Consider the following 15,818-nt stretch of genomic DNA (forward strand, 5'->3'; position numbering starts at 1 on the left):
TTAAAATCAAAAGGCAGAGGAATGATACAGAATTATATGATTGTCACTAAATTCCCCAATGGAGTCAGAGGCAAGGAATTCTTGGGAATTTTTCTCAGTAATGTTACTTGAATTGTGATCAACTTCACAGACATAAAGGCTGATGTAACACTTGTTTTACTTGGGTTTTTAAAATCACTTAAGTCAGCAAGGAAACAGATAGAATCTGCAGCTTCCACACAGCTCATCACCGGAATGTAAATCAGGGCTTAATCTTCCTATCACTCTCCTTTAATCAGATCTGCAGACTCTGCTGATTTCTTTTCATTGTCTCCTCCTGATAAAAATAATTGGATAATCTCTCTCTCTCTCTCTCTCTCTCTCTCTCTCTCTCTCTCTCACACACACACACACACACACACAGAGCAAAAAACCTTCCATATGTACATTTATTCATTAAAATACACTTATTGAGGAGCTATATATGACATGAACGGTGTTAGGGAAACATCGATGAATGAGACAAGTAAGATCCTTGTTCTTACGGAACTCACAGCCTGGTGGAGAACACAGACAGTAATCAGGCAATTTATAGTAGAGTAGAAAATATAGGTTGCTATGAGAGAACATGGACAGGGCAACTGATTCATTCTGGGAGTGAAAAGGGAGAAACACATCAGAGAAGGCTTCCTGGAGGAAGATAACTTTTAAGCCATTTATTGTCAAAGTATACACCTGAATCAGCAGCATCAGCAAACCCTGGGACACTGTTAAAGATGGGAATTCTCAGGCCCATTAAGCCAGACCTGTTAAGCCTGAAATGCTGGGGATGAGACACTGAAATCTGTATTTCAGTAGATCACTAAGTGGTTCAGATACACCCTAAAGTTCGAGAACCATTGAAAAGCAGAGGATCCTACTTGGGCTGCACATCAGAATCAGCTGGGGCGCTTTTGCACCGAACTGATGCTGTGGCCCCACTCCCAGACACACTGATTCAGGTCGTCTGTGATGGAGCCTGGGAATAAGTGTTTTTAAAGCCTAGGCTGATTATAATATAATTTTAATGTGCAGTCAGGGTTGAGACCACCTCTCTAAGCTGACAGCTGAAGCATGAGTTAGCCAGGGAGTGGAGGCTAGGGAGAGGGCAAGAAGGGTGTTACAAGGAGATGTGCAAAGGCCCAGATGTAAGAGAAAGCCTGAGGTAGTCTATCTGGGGACCTGATAAGACTAGAAAGTACACACAACAAAACTCTAGGGCTTAAAATAAGGTTCATAGCTATGAATTGTTTATTGCAGTACTTCTCAAACTTTAATATGCACAGAATTATCTGAGGATCTTGTAGAAACACAGACCCTTATGCCTTAGGAAGGTTTAATTGCCCCAGCTTCCGCTGAGCTTACACATCAGAGAGTGGATTGAGACTGCAGAAGGATGCATCTATGCATCAGCCCCAGGGCCAACATAAGGGCACCCAGTTGGGGCGAACTGCAGATGCCCGTTGCTGGGTGGGTATGTTTTGCTGGTAAGGAAGAAAGATGCAGCCTAGCACAACCTCCCAGCTTGCTCTTCTGATTATTTTCCATCAAGGTCGTACTGCTTTTGGTTCAGCAGTAACACAGTCCCCCATCCCCACCCCCGCCTTCAGTCCGGCTGAGTACATCCCCTGGCCAGGCCAGCAGAGCCAGCTCATTAACTGATCGCTGGAGCTCTCTGTAACGTGCCAGCCAGCCAGGGGGGCGCTGGCTGAGGAGAGGGGCTCTCCCGGGGCCTCCTTCCCCCTTGTCCCTCTTCCCACCTTGCCTGGCTGACAGTGTCGGTGCCTGCGGCAGAGCCTCCCTCTGCAGCAGCCCCTTGCTCTTGGCTCTCACTTCTGGGCGCTGTCCATGGTTGCAGCATCTTTCGGCGCGCCACGTCAGGAGGCCACAGCGGGGCCCTGCGATTGGCCGAGGAGCCCCTCGCCATCCCCCCAACATCCCCGCCCCTGCGCCCTGGCCTCAAGCTTCAGCCCCGCAGGCGCGTGCCAGCCACCTTGCGGGCCGCGCCCCGGGGCTCCCGGGAGTCGCACCCACTTTCCTTATTAGGGCAGAGTCGGACGGCCTGAGCGGGCGGCGGGGCGCGGGGGTGGGGCGGAGAGCCCTGGGACGCGACAGCCGAGGGCGCAGCCACAGCCTCAGCCGCCTCCGAGCGGTAGGAGGGAGCAGCCAGCCGCGGCGCCCTGGCGGGCCACTTTCCCGAGACCCTGCTCTTCTCGCCAGGCTGGGATCTTCCTCCGCGCCCTCCGGGTACCCCCGGTCCAAACCTCTCGCAACGACATGGAAGAATTTTTGCAACGCGCCAAGTCTAAACTGGTAAGTTGAAGGAGCAAGGCTGTGTGTGTGAGTATGTGTGTGTTTGTGTGTGTGCGCGCCCGTGGGCATGTGTGAGCTGATCGAGAGGAAAGGGCATTGCAGCAAAGGAGGAAGAAACAACTTTGCCACTTAGTTGTCAGGGTGTGCAGGCTGTCCTCTGGAAAGAATCTCTGGAACTCTGGTGCTTACAGCAAGCAGTCTGTCTCCATAATCCTCCCCCACAGCCAAAGTGCCGATCTGGAGGTGGTCGTGGCCTGGCTGAAGTTGGGTGCCGTGTGTCCAGTTTTGGTCCCTTTGGCCTGAGGTTGGAGAGAGGCAGATCCAGTCAAATCTGCAATTTGCTCCTGAAGGCTGGAGGATGAATGGGTGTGGCACTCCTTGAGAAAAAGAGCTCAGCCTTCTGCAGATACAGTACGCGTAAGTGTAAAAGAAAAAGAATAATCCCTTAGAACTGCACTTTAGCTGGAGGGGGTGGCAAAACGTAAGTGAGAAAATCACGGTGCCGACTAGGAAGGAAGCGTGCGAATGCGCAGTTTACCCCAGCATCCCTCACACAGAGCTTGCTCCAGTGCAGGAGCTCGGGATATTCTAGTGTGAATCGAGTCTCTCTGGTCCCCACTCAGATCTCGAACGGCACAGGCAGAAGGGGAAAGCCCCAACTGTTGCTGGTGATGTGGGGTTTGTCAGACTTGTTCTCCTGGGAGGAGACCGGCATGTTGGTCGGCTGTGTTTAACCTACCGCTGTCCGAGGAGCGAGTGGTAATTTCAGTGTGTCTGTTGACAGTTGCTACACATTCTGGAACAACAGATTCCAGCAGTTTCCTAATTCCAAATTGTTTTGGCTCTCCAGCAAAGCAGTAATAGACATAATGGAAATGTTTCTGTTTCTGCACTTAAAAAAAAAAAGCCTCTGCCCATTTAGAAACAATATCTTTAATGAACAGTGAAAGCACCTTTTATGGGCCTGGCATAGGAGCGAATGCATAGTTTATGATGCTTTTAACCTTTAAACCTTCGTAGAAGCCAAAATACAAACTCTGCATTAAGGTGAGGTCTTAATCACAAGGCAGGGTGTTTGCAGGGTTGTTACTGTAACTTCTTTACCTCGCACCACAAGGGGAGTGCAGACACCACAAGGGGAGTGCAGACGGAAGTGTGATTCTTAAGAGGCTTTCACTGTAAGTATCTTTAAAAAGACCACTAAGTTTATTAATGCTAACATAATTACTTTGTTTTCTGCTATAAGCCTCCCAGAGAGTTGAATGTTTGTGGGGATATCGGAATTGAGAAAGTTTGTGATCATTTTTGTGTTTATTGCTCTCTCTCCCATAGTTTTACCTGAGCACAGGAAAGAAAATACTGATCGTGGAATCTCCCTTGCATTTCTGATAGTATAAGTATGCTCTTTGTTCTTTACCTAACAATGAATGAGAAATGGTCATAAAGGAAGTCAATTTTGGCAACTTATTTTTGTTTTTGTGTGTGCATGTGGATGAAAATGAATGGCAATCGACAATAAATGCGGTTTTAGACTGCACCTGTGCTCCACTCCTGTAACATTTGTTTTAACAATGAGCATTTAGATCGTGGGGTCTGATGTGAGCAAGAGGCTTGTCTCATTTTTGATGAGCAATTGCTGGGATGGGAAAATTCCCTATTTCAGAGTAATCAGTTGAGTAATGTGTAAGTTTATTTACCGAGTCCCTTCATTAGACGAGCAATTGCTCTGCATCATTAAAAAAAAAAAAAAAAAAGAAAAGACAGGCAAAAGAAGAGGTTGTTTGAAATGCTGTTCTCAGTTTCTTGCTTTAGCCAGAAGAACAATTATGGCTAATTTTATTTTTTTCTTGGAATAGATTTCTTGTTAGCGATCACAATTAGCTTTTCATATTCAGCCGCAGCAAAGGTGTTTTGGTCACTTATAGTGTCACATTTCCCCTGACAAATTACATTTTCTAGGTGAATAAAATGTTTACTTAGTATGCAACATTAAACTATAGTAATAGATAACCTTTTGCTTTAGAGGATAGATAACCTTTTTGGGGGAGAAAAAATTGCATCAATAATTAACAAATAATTAATCATTTGTGAGAAGTTTATTCATAATAAAATAGTAGGATTTTTAAAAATTAGGCTAATCCTTGGGAAAACATTTTAAGGAGAAGAAAATTATCATGCTAGTTCTCACTTAAGGCTTATTAGACCAGAATTAGGTAGCATTTAGGTGTTATGTTTAAGCTATTTTCCATCAGGCATTAATATAGACTTATCTATATGATACCTAAAAAAGGTCTAATTGGCAGGTTTTTGCCAGTTGACCTCTTGCTTTGCTATTCTTCAGGCATGGTATATATATTTTAATGCTTTGAAATAGTCAATGTTCCTCCCAAAGTCTTAACATAACCTCATCATCACTGGTGCCTGCTAATTCCAATAGACCAAAGGAATTTTAAATTGCAAAATGCAATTGCTATTAGCCACAGATAAAATCTCCAGTAATCAAAACTTTGGAGAAATTGTTTCTGTTCCTCTGCCCTCTACTAGGAGCATTTATTATTCATCTCTCATTGGGAGGAGAGAAATAGCTCTCTATTCTAGGCCAGGCCTTTGGGTAGAGCAGAAATCTTGGAAGGGGAAGGGATATTTTTGAATTTTGGTCAAGTAGTTTGGAGCTTAATTCTGTAGAAATTGGGAGAACACTCTCTCAATTCTGTTTTTCATCCCAGTGTGGTCCTGCTGGTCCTCTAATTGAGGCAGATTCACTGATATAATCCTATTTCCCCTTGTTCCTAAAGCTCTCCTTCCGATACCCACCCTTCATTCCCGAGAATACTGGGTATTTATGAGAAGTGGCAAAAAACTGTGGCCTCAGAGGGATCACCCCTCCTGGTGCTCAAATGCTCCCCTAGGGCACCTGCCTCCTGCCTGGTTAGGACAGGCTTGGGTGCCCAAAGCTTCTTTGTAAAAAACCTCCGCTGAAGGTGGAGGGCAGAAAGGGGAGTGGTCACTCGTGCCAAACACGCTCTCCAGAAATGGTGCCTTGTTGACAAATAGAAACTGACAAAAATGGAATCGACACAATTCTTGTTAAAGCAATCGAGACAGTAGTGTCAGCATATGAAAGCTAGACCCTCAACAACACAGACTGTCGTCAAATGGTGATGCTTCTTACCTGCGTTTACGCCCCCGACGTGAGAGCCCAGTGATGTTTCTGATCTGGACACTCATTGCTAGATCTAGAAATGAGGGGGAAAACACATTTTTTTTTCTCCTGTCAGTGCCCACCTGGCTTTGCTTCCACCTGCGCATTCAGACCTGGAATAGGAAGGGAGATCAAATTTTCTAGTTCCAGGACAGTCTTTAAATTTTAGCCATGCTTTCCATTTTTAGTTATGCCATTTCTATGGTGGTGTCTTAGTCATTCTCAGTTGTACCATTTCTGTGGTAAGAGACGTTGAAGGAGGGTAGGGAATGAGGGCCCCTGCCCTAGGCTGTGATTTGGGAAATGTCCTCCAATTTCATAGTGGCCAGCTCAGAAAAGTATTCAGGCTAAGATGGCCTCATGATGGCAGTAAGTGGTCCAAGGTCCCGTGAACTTTGGGGAAAAAATTTAATTAAATGAGGAATTGGAGCCCTGGGGCTCTGGCTGGCAGGCAGCCAGGGTCCCCACACTGGGTCAACTGGCAGCTGAACCTCTCCCACTGCCCACACCTCCCCAGCTGATGCAATTCAAGCAGCTGGTCATGGGTGGAGGTCACTGCAGCTCACATGCGCTACGACGTGGGTCATGAGTCAGCCTTGGGTATGGGGGGGGGGCAGTGTCAGCTGCCACCGGAAGGATACAGAGCACATCACCGTCCCAGGAATGCTGTTTCAAAGAGAGGGTGGAGAGAGGGTCGCCACTACAGTTTGGGTAATGCACCTGCCACTTCGGCAGTGACAGCTGCGGATGAAGGGCTCATTTCTGTGGTGGGTTTGGGTCAGTATGTGGACTTCTATAGAAGAAAAATTCTGGGTGATCAAAATGTTAACTCATACTCTGTGGGATGTGGCATGGGGACAAGAAAGCACATTCAAAGCTCTAAATGAACAAGCACATTAGAGTTGATAGAGGAGATAGGGTTTAAATAAAGAAAGAAAAACCCTTTATTCTTCCTGATTTCCTTCATAGGAAGAAGGTCATGCTTGTCAATAAAAAGCATCTTTAAAGTGAGTGCTCCATACCTTTTAACGGGCCGCTGTGGTAAGGACTAGTAGTGATAGAAACGCTGGCCTGGCAGTTTCATTTGGGGAGCGGAGCTCCTTCTGATCACAAACCACGGGAGCAGCTCCCTCCCCACCATAAGGGAGGGAAAGTGCACTTGAGACTGTGCCTCTTGCCAGAGCATTCAGGAGCTGGAAACTCAGGAATCCAAGCCCTTCTGTGAATGTGATGCCACCCCCTTAGGGACTGATGAGATGAGCTCTTGATTGCTTTAGTCCTGGAGTCAGCTCCATTTCTCACTGCCTGGAGCTTTCAGACCAAGAGCTGTGGATTGTCCCAGCCCCAAGGCCTTCGGAGAAGAACCAGACTTTTCAGCATAAATTCCAGAGTGGGCTGATCTGCCTCCAAGGTAAAGAATTGGTCACTGTCATTCAGACAGCACCTTGGGTCCACATGGGAGCACATGTGATCAGGTGGTCAAGGACACCGTTTACTCAGTCATTTGGGGGAATATTTTATGTTAACTAGGCAAAAGGTGAGAGCTTTGGTATAACCTGTTTGTTTCCATGTAGCTTTTATTGAGGCAGATATTAACATCGTCTGGGGTTTGGTGCGCCAGTCCGGGGAGCTCCTGTAAGCAATGGTGACTTGCTGATGGAGGCATTGCTCTTCTTACACCTGTCCCTCCTTGGAGAGCTAGTTGAGCAAAGAAAATGGGGAAGGAGGAATACCTGAGTCTGGATGAAGGCTGCAAATGAGGAAAGAGCATCTGGGGACCAGAGAGAGAAAGTGCACGGTGTTGTCTCCGTTATTGATTCTTCTTGAACCCTCGGGTTTTTGGGAAAGTCATGGAGTTTGGTGTCCTCTTTGAAAAGAAACTGGGGAGCGGCAGGCCTGCTATATTCAGGAGGCAGCATTCACGTGGACTTTTATATGACTGGCGCCCTCTGGGTTTGTGCAGTATGCAGCCTGTGCAATCATATATGGCTGCCCTGCCACATATCCCAGAGCAGCCTGCTCAAAATCTCTGGCAATGTCCCAGATCCATTTCTACCTGAGCCCTGTGCTTTGGGCTTTGGTTTCCTGGGAAAGGTAATCTTTCTTCTTAAGAGTTCTTGAGAGGTTAATTGGACACTAGATTACCCTGAAAAATCAGACCCACAAAGTCTGAGTTAGGAAAACTAAGTTGATAACACAGTCTTGCGTTTTTAATCTGAAAAATGGGATAGTGATGCCTACTTTACAGGTTTGTTGGTAAAGCCAAAATAATGTGCCTACAGCTCTTAGCACAAAACCTGGACCGATGACTGCTTCTCTCCATTTGCCCCGAAGCTGGTCCTTTTTTTGCAGTTCCTTATCTCAGTGAATGGCATTGTTATTCATGCAGTTTCTCCAACTGGGAGCTTTCTCCCCCTCCATCCCTTCCCCACTGCTATATCCCAGGCATCGCTTACATCATCCAGATGACTGCAACGGTGGGCTAGCCGGTCTCCTGCAAACTCTCTCACTGCTGCCATGGAGATCACTGTGAAAGCATCTTCCACAACTCCCACCCCTCTCTTAGAACTTCATCGTCACTTTCTACCGCTCTTAGGAGAACAGACAACACTCTTAACATGACCCTGGGATCTGGGCCAGTCTGCTGTTCAACTTCTTCTGGCTTTTCCGCCTGCTCCCCTTGGCTTAAATAACTGTTCCTTCCTCAGATTAGGTGAAGAAGAAGGGAAGCCTTTGCTGAATGACTGCCCCCCGCCCCAGTCTAAGTCAGGTTTTTTTGATGATGTTTTTAGATCACTTATCTCAGCTTGTCATTATATGTCCATTGGGCATGTTTGTTTGATTGATAGGCGTAGAGACCTGGGTCTCTGTATGATTTTTCTCACCATTGTGTCTCCAGGGCTTGGTGCAGTGCCTTGTGTTCAGTAAGTAGGTTTTGTTTTGTTTTTTCTTTTTGCAATTAATCATGCCATATTATCTTTAATTAAGTACAAAGACCCTTCCAACCTGTCACTTAGAGATCATTTCACCCACTGCTCTGTTTGCCTGGCAGTCTCTCGTGTCTCTCTTCAGCAATGGTGAGACGATAATGTTTTCCTCAGGGAAGAGAAAGCCGTCGTTTGCTGTCTTTGCAGTAATGAAAATGTTGGAGAGCCAAGTGGCAAAGCTGTTGCCGTTGGCGTCTTTCACATGGACCACATCAAAAGAACCAAGATGTCTCTCACTGTTGGTGATCGCACCAATTCTTCCCAGCTTAGCTCCTCTGCTCACCATACACAGGTCACCAGTGTCAGACCTGATGAACTTGCTAATCTTGCCAGTCTCCTATTTGATCTGAAAGGCATCGTTCACTTTGACGAGGGGATCCGGGTAGTGGAATGCGTGAGCATCCTCGGTCATCAGATGAGGAATTCCTTTTGTGCCCATAAAGATCTTTCTCACTTTGCACGACTTGTACTTGGCCTCCTCAGGTATAATACAATGAACAGCAAAGCAACACTTGGTGTCGTGGATCAGACAAAAAGTCTCCCTCGTCTTGTCAATGCTGATGACGTCCTTAAAACCATCAGGGTAGGCTGTATCGGTTTGGACCTTGCCATCAATCTTAAAGAACTGCTGCATGCAGATCTTCCTTACTTCTTTCCTGCCGGGGCGTACTTAAGTCTGTTCTTTAAAAAAAGATGAGGGAGGGGCCGGCCCGGTGGCGCAGCGGTTAAGTTCGCACGTTCTGCTTCCCGGCGGCCGGGGTTCGCTGGTTCGGATCCCGGGTGCGGACATGGCACTGCTTGGCAGCCATGCTGTGGTGGGCGTCCCACGTATAAACTAGAGGAAGATGGGCACGGATGTTAGCTCAGAGCCAGGCTTCCTCAGCAAAAAGAGGAGGACTGGCAGTAGTTAGCTGAGGGCTAATCTTCCTCCAAAAAAAAAAAACCCAAAAAAACAAACAAACAAAAAAGATGAGGGAGAGGCATTCTCTTAGCTTATAGGGACCAGTTGATGGACAAGGAACAAACACACAGATCAGTTTACCCAGCATCCAGTGCTTTGGAGCTGCTATACACTTCAGATGCTTCTTGGGACCATGAGCCATGACTGTGCTAAGCACAAAAAGAGCGATGTGTTTTTAGAATGAATGAAGCCATAAGGCAAGAGTCTTGCACAAAGCATCACACATTGTAGTGGCTCAAAAATGAATAAGTGGATGGTCAGGTGCAGACTCCTAGAGATCCGAATCCGAAGAAGGGCTGGCAGCAGTATGCAGGAATCTAGGTTGGTTTAGTAGAAGGTGAGAAACATTAAGGTCAAGGAGCGCCAGACAGCACTTTGCACATGGTATGTACTTCATACAAATTGTTACTTCAAAATAATGGGGCTAGTTTTTATGCATGACTATTTGGAATCTGTAAATATTGGTTGAATTAAAGCACGAATGGGTTGGAGAGAGGCAGAGGAGGGGAGTGGGGCCTCTGTAGAACCACATTGGGCAGATCAGCAAACAGAGTGGGACTGTCAGAGCCGTAGATCCTCCGTTGTGTGGTTCAAAGGTGAAAAATTGGACTCGCCAATCCCAGCCACTACAGCAAGTCTGCCCAGCCTGTTCTGCTGCTTCTGGACCAGTACTGATGTCATGAGAGAGACTGGCGGGGAAGCTTTTCAGAGTCCTTAAGAGGAAAGGTGAAGGCGTTCCTGACTGGCCTCATTAGTAGTTCTGTCCAGCCCTGGCACTGCAGACCTCATGCATGGGATAAACCTGGTCAGACCGCTCGTCCAACCAGCAGGACTGTTTGTGGTAGAGCAGATCACGGTCTTCCACTTCATCTAACTCTTTGGGATGTGGTCAGACTTTTCCAGGTACTCTTATGAGCCTGTGCTGCAAGAGTCTTTTTGAAATGATAGATATCTAGAAAAATTGCATATCTTTGACTCCACGCATTTGCTATTCTTTGCTTTGGCTGCCAGGAAGCTCCAAGCTATGTTGGTGCTTAATTTCCTTGGGCTAGTATTTCTGAAATAAATTTTTCTTACTTTTATTGCTTAATTTCTATCTTTTTATACTTGTTTTAATGTTCTTTTGCTTTAATGTGTATGTATCTCTTAAATAAGTGGCTTATCCTTTTTGGACACTGGTATTTTATAATAATGTATGTGATCTTGAATATATTTTGGCAAAAAGTCTGCTCTAGTTCAGGGTTCCTCTACTCACATTTGGGAATTAGCTTTTTTAGTAACTGAGACTATCGTGCGGGGGCTTCAAAACAGATCACTGAAAGTAGACATCCACACCATCAAAACTGTACTGTGTTCACATCCTTAGTGATTGGTGGCTTCCCTGGGAGCAGCAATAACCACACTTTCCTATAGCTGAGCCCATAACCTGGAAGCCATGAGGCAGCCCCCAGTAGAAGCTGACAGCCCTAAATAGGAAGATTTAGGAAGAGTTTCCTAGAGCATTTTTGGGTTTGTTGGAAGCTTAGAGATTCTCTTGTCCTCTTCTTCACTTCTTTCCCCTAAATGCAGAAGGGCGTGGTGGCTAAGAGCGTGGGCTCTCGAGCCAGGTGCCTGATTTCAAAGCCTGACTTTGCCATTTTTACTTGCTAGTCAGGCAACGTTAGCTGAGTCTCATTTTCCTCCTTTGGAAAATAAGCACAATAATACATTAGGTCTGTAGCAGGTATGCATATACTAAGACAAGAATATGTTCTCCATTCACAGCAATAAAAACATGGAAAGAGCCACTGGTGGACAAGAGAGCCAGGAAGATTTATCTGTATTTCACTGAAACACGGATAATTCTTAGCTCCCTTTAGTTCAACTAAAATTTGTTGAATATCTGTCTTAGCTCTAAGAGACACGTTTTTTCACTTAGTGCCCACAGTGGTCTTGTGAGGTAGCTATTATTCTCCCTTTGCATTTGAGGAAACTGAAGCTTAGTGAGGCAAGACTTTTGCCCGAGGTTCCACAGCCAATACAGAGCAGAGCCAGACTTGGCTCCCAGATCAGCTGACTCCCGTTCCAGGACCCTCTCCCTCATCCGTAAGTGCCTCTTCCCACCAGATCTCCTGGAACATTTAATTCTCTTCAAATAAAAAATGCACAACTTGGGGCCAGCCCAGTGGCATAATGGTTAAGTTTGTGCACTCTGCTTCAGCTGCCTGGGGAATCACAGGTCTGGATCCTGGGTACAGACCTGCACACCACTCATCAAGCCATGCTGTGGCAGCATCCCATATACAAAATGGAGGGAGATTGGCACAGATGTTAGCTCAGCAACAATCTTCCTCAAGCAAAAAAGGGGAAGGTTGCCAACAGATGTTAGCTGAAGGCCAATCTTCCTCACCAAAAAAAAAAGAGAGAGAGAGAGAACAACTTGACAGGTTTATAGAAGGATTGGGTGGTAAGTTCACTTTGACCCAAGAGAGATTCATTTCTCTCTGTTGACTGTTTTATATGAAAAACCCTCAAATAACCAAGCAAGCAACCATATTATTGAGAACGTGCTTTGAGAAAAATATGGTCCCGGGCTGTCTATGATTTGGTTGAATAAATTGGGAGACTTTTCTTACTGTATGCCCATGTGAAAGAAAAATAGAGACTGGTAAACTATTTGGAAGATAGGATGTGTGACCCTGAGAGTGACTAGAAATATTGTGGGTATTTAGTGAATTTTTGATTCCTTTTTTTAAAAATTGAAGTCGGTTTTGCAGATTTCTTTGTTGTTGCCGCTCTGTTGCTGGAGAAGTTAGGGATACTTTGCTCGATTGTAAGGTGGGTGAGCTCACTCTGGCTGACACAGTAACAAGGAGATGAGCTGGGATCAGGACTCAGCTCTAGTTGGGCTGAGCCTACTTTTTGCTCTGGAGTCTGCTGGCTTAGCGTCGCCCCAGAAAACTCCTAGTTATACTCAAGACACTTACAGGAATAAAGGAAGAGGGGGAGAAAAGCAAGAAGGAAGGTGCAGATGCAGTTGGAAGGGAAATAGGAGAAAAGAGAAGAATAAAAGGATTCAAGCGGGAAGCAAGTTTGCAGAGCGGCAAGGAGAGAAGGAGATCCAGGATGGAATGAGTCGCACGCGCAGCAGTTTGTGGGCCTGGAATTCACTTATCTGGCAACATCAGACAACCCGAGGTCTCCTGAAAACTGGGAATTATGCAAAGGCAGCTTTCCTTCAGACAACTAAAATTGATTATTGAAAACATTATAATTAGTTCTTTTCTCACAGGAAAATCCCCCAAACTCTATCTCGGAGCCCATTTGTGAGGTGACACCTGCAAATCATTCAGAGGATGCTGGGAACACAGCAAAGGCATGCCAATGTTAGCCGTCATCGTCATCGTCATTACTTAATTGGCGCTTTGACAGAATACTCACGAGCTTGGTTTTCTCAGATGGGGGTGGTGGAAGGAGAGGAGGTTGCTAGAGGCTGTAATTGGTGATAACTTACAATGAGGAATCACACAAACAAACCCCAAACCAAAGAGAACCTATAAGAAGCAGACCCAAGCTCTCGGAAGTGCTGTTCCATCTGGTGTAGGCAAATAGTCCTAAACATCTTCATCGTCTCTGGGGGCCATAGCATCAGTGATGTTCACAGTAATGACCCTGAATAATCAAGGAAGAAGATCGTTTAAGCTCAGTGTCCTATTTAGGAGAAAGGTGGGGTATATTAGCAATTTCAGATAAAGTTCCAACTCAGATGATTAAAATAGAAAAAAATAAAACAGGAATTGTCACATGGAGGGTAAGCCTTTGGTTGTCTGAAAAAGTCCCTTGCAGAGGAGATCTCGTTCTTAAGTGGAGCGAGATATGTGAAATGTCATGGTTTATAACGAGTGACCATGAGTCAGGACGGAGGGTGATGGTGCTAAAAATGTGAGCCTGATGTGGGGAGGCATAAATAGGCCTGTGGCGTGTACAGGATGTGAGAAACCCCCTCCCCACTCCCATCCTGAGTCGAGAACTAAATCTGGTTCTGGACTCCACAGAAAAGTTGCAGCAATGACCACGGACCTTTAAAATAAGATCCCTAAGGACAACCGGAGAGGGAGGGCAGCCTGCTGATGGACTTTCAATTATTTGAAAAGTTTGTTATGGAAGAGTTCCCACTCCACACAACTATTTTCCTCAGTTGAGAAAAACAGCACTTTTAGAGTAAGTGGCTTTAAAAAAAAAAGGCTCATCAATTCAATAAAGTCCAACTTTTTTTTGCCGTGAAAAATTATCCATCAATTAATTGAAGGGTGCAAAAGACAAATGTGTCTGTTTGCCTCTCGCTCTCCAGAATGGAAAAGGAGGAGCTGAGGCAGAAGTTCATCCTGAATAGAGAAGTGTTTTGTTTGTCTTTGTGCTCTTCATACACACTTTCTCTAGCAAGTGGTCTGTGGTGCCGGCCAGACTGGCACCTGGCTCTGGGAAGACAGAAGTGTCTCAGCAGGTGCACAGATCAGCTGCTCTTCTGCCACGGGTGTGTCTGAGCGGACACGTGCCTGGCTGCTTCCCTGGGAAGGCAGTGTCCCTGGGCCCTTCTCCAGAGAGGCAAGGGGGCTAGTCGCTCTCTGCCCTCCATTCTCGCTTCTTTAACTTCCGTCTTCCCCCTGACCCTTAGCAGCTGGTTGGTTTGCGTGCAGCATCTCCTGGCTGAAATAGTGGGTAGGATTCTCTCACCCTTTGGCAACTACAGAATAAACAGCTCCCAGAGCCACTGCCTTTTGGAGGGCTGGCTTCTTTCAGGGAAAGGTGAGCAGTATTTCAACTGATCCGTGTGGGTTAATATAAGCCTCAACTTTGATTCGGGTTCTGTTTAGTCTTTTGAGTGTTTACCAAGATCATTGGGGAACTTTTCTGTTTTTTTTTTTTTTTTTTTTTTTTTAGTTTCTGGGCAAATTGAAAGCTTGGTCTTAGGAAATGTATACAGCTCATAGAAAAAGATAAATAAGAGGGAGAATTTTATTTTCTAGCTGAATATTTCTTCTGTTATTTCACTGTGGATTTGCTTTGTCAGACCCTAACAGAAAGCCATGCGTGAAGGAGAGCAGTTTCAGTAGGTCCATAACTGCTTGCATCCTTGCTACTTGGCTGGTACCTGAGACTGTGCTCTGAAGTGTCATCAGTCTTGGCTTCAGCCTCCAGAAAAATCCAGACATAAACCCACTGTGGTGGACGCAGATCAAAATGCCATCCCAGAACTGGCTTTTAAAACATTTTGAAAAATTCATTAGCCCTCCAAAGCGTTAGGTCACGCTGAGCCTTATGGAGGAAAAAATGTATTTCTCACTTCTATGGAGTTATTTCATGCCAAAATAGGCTTCTGACCAAGCATGACATCTTTGTAAAAACCAATTCATACTCAGAGGATTTCTTCAATACACTGGCATTTCTGTAGACTGCTTTGATGGCACTGAGCCATGCTTATTGCTAGGGGCCCCTTTGTTGGACTATTGCTCTCAGCAAGATTTATATTCAGCCATCCTGATGGCCATGTCCCACCGGACACGCTCTGACCAGTCTCTTCAGGGCCTGGTGTGGAAATAGACATCAGGATTCTATGTGTTTAAACACAGCACTCCATAGCCACCATCTTTTGCTAGTGATTTCTTGCTGTGAAACTATTTACATTTGAAACTATTATAGAAGCGTAGATCTTTAACGTTGAAACAGATGACTTTAGACTTTGTCTATTTCAACCTCCTGGTATTAGATTTCAGCCTTCGTTTATTTATAAAATCAAAATATTAAAGCAAATTTGGGAAATAGAGGAAAGCTGAAAAATGAACTGTAAACATTAGAAAAACTAAAAACTAAGACTAAAAATTACCCACTTTCATTGAAGCATGACTGTTGGCAATATTTTGGCAAGTAGTCTTCTTAGTCTTTGTTTCCTCTGCATAGGATTAAAATAACCCTATTTTATTCATACATTTTGGAAGCTGATTTTTATTTTACTTAACATTATTTATTAAATATTTCCCTATGTTATTGCATAGTATTCAAATCAATATCTTAAAAATAGCATATCGTTTAATAAAAGAGATATAGTTTGGTTAAACATTTTGATTTCCCCTCCTTATTTGCTATTGTTAATTACACTATAACAAACATCTTTCTCCCTGAAACATTTTATCCTGTTTAGGATTATGTCCTTAAAATAGCTTTTCAAATATGTAATTATTGGAGCAAAAGATATAAATGTTCTTAAGCTTCTTGATAAATGTTTCCAAATTGACTTCCGGATGAAATCTACCAAATTTCAAGACTCAGATTCAGAAAGGTTGACTTGTCCTGAGAACAT

At 44.9% G+C, this 15,818-nt stretch overlaps 1 protein-coding gene and 1 pseudogene across 4 annotated transcripts in view; one reads left to right on the top strand and one right to left on the bottom strand.

Moving 5' to 3' along the window:
- Positions 1-2,117: 2,117 nt before the first annotated feature.
- Positions 2,118-15,818, top strand: part of PRUNE2 (prune homolog 2 with BCH domain) — a 242,365-nt gene continuing 228,664 nt past the window's right edge. For all 4 annotated transcript variants that reach the window (XM_046664560.1, XM_046664561.1, XM_046664559.1 and 1 more), the window contains exon 1: positions 2,118-2,331. In XM_046664560.1, the coding sequence (XP_046520516.1) occupies positions 2,296-2,331 (36 nt within the window). In that variant the 5' untranslated portion in view covers positions 2,118-2,295. The remainder of the gene's footprint in view (positions 2,332-15,818) is intronic.
- Positions 8,559-9,623, bottom strand: LOC124241053 (40S ribosomal protein S4, X isoform-like; annotated as a pseudogene).

Source organism: Equus quagga, chromosome 6 (assembly GCF_021613505.1).
Source record: "Equus quagga isolate Etosha38 chromosome 6, UCLA_HA_Equagga_1.0, whole genome shotgun sequence".
Taxonomy (NCBI): Eukaryota; Metazoa; Chordata; class Mammalia; order Perissodactyla; family Equidae; genus Equus; species Equus quagga.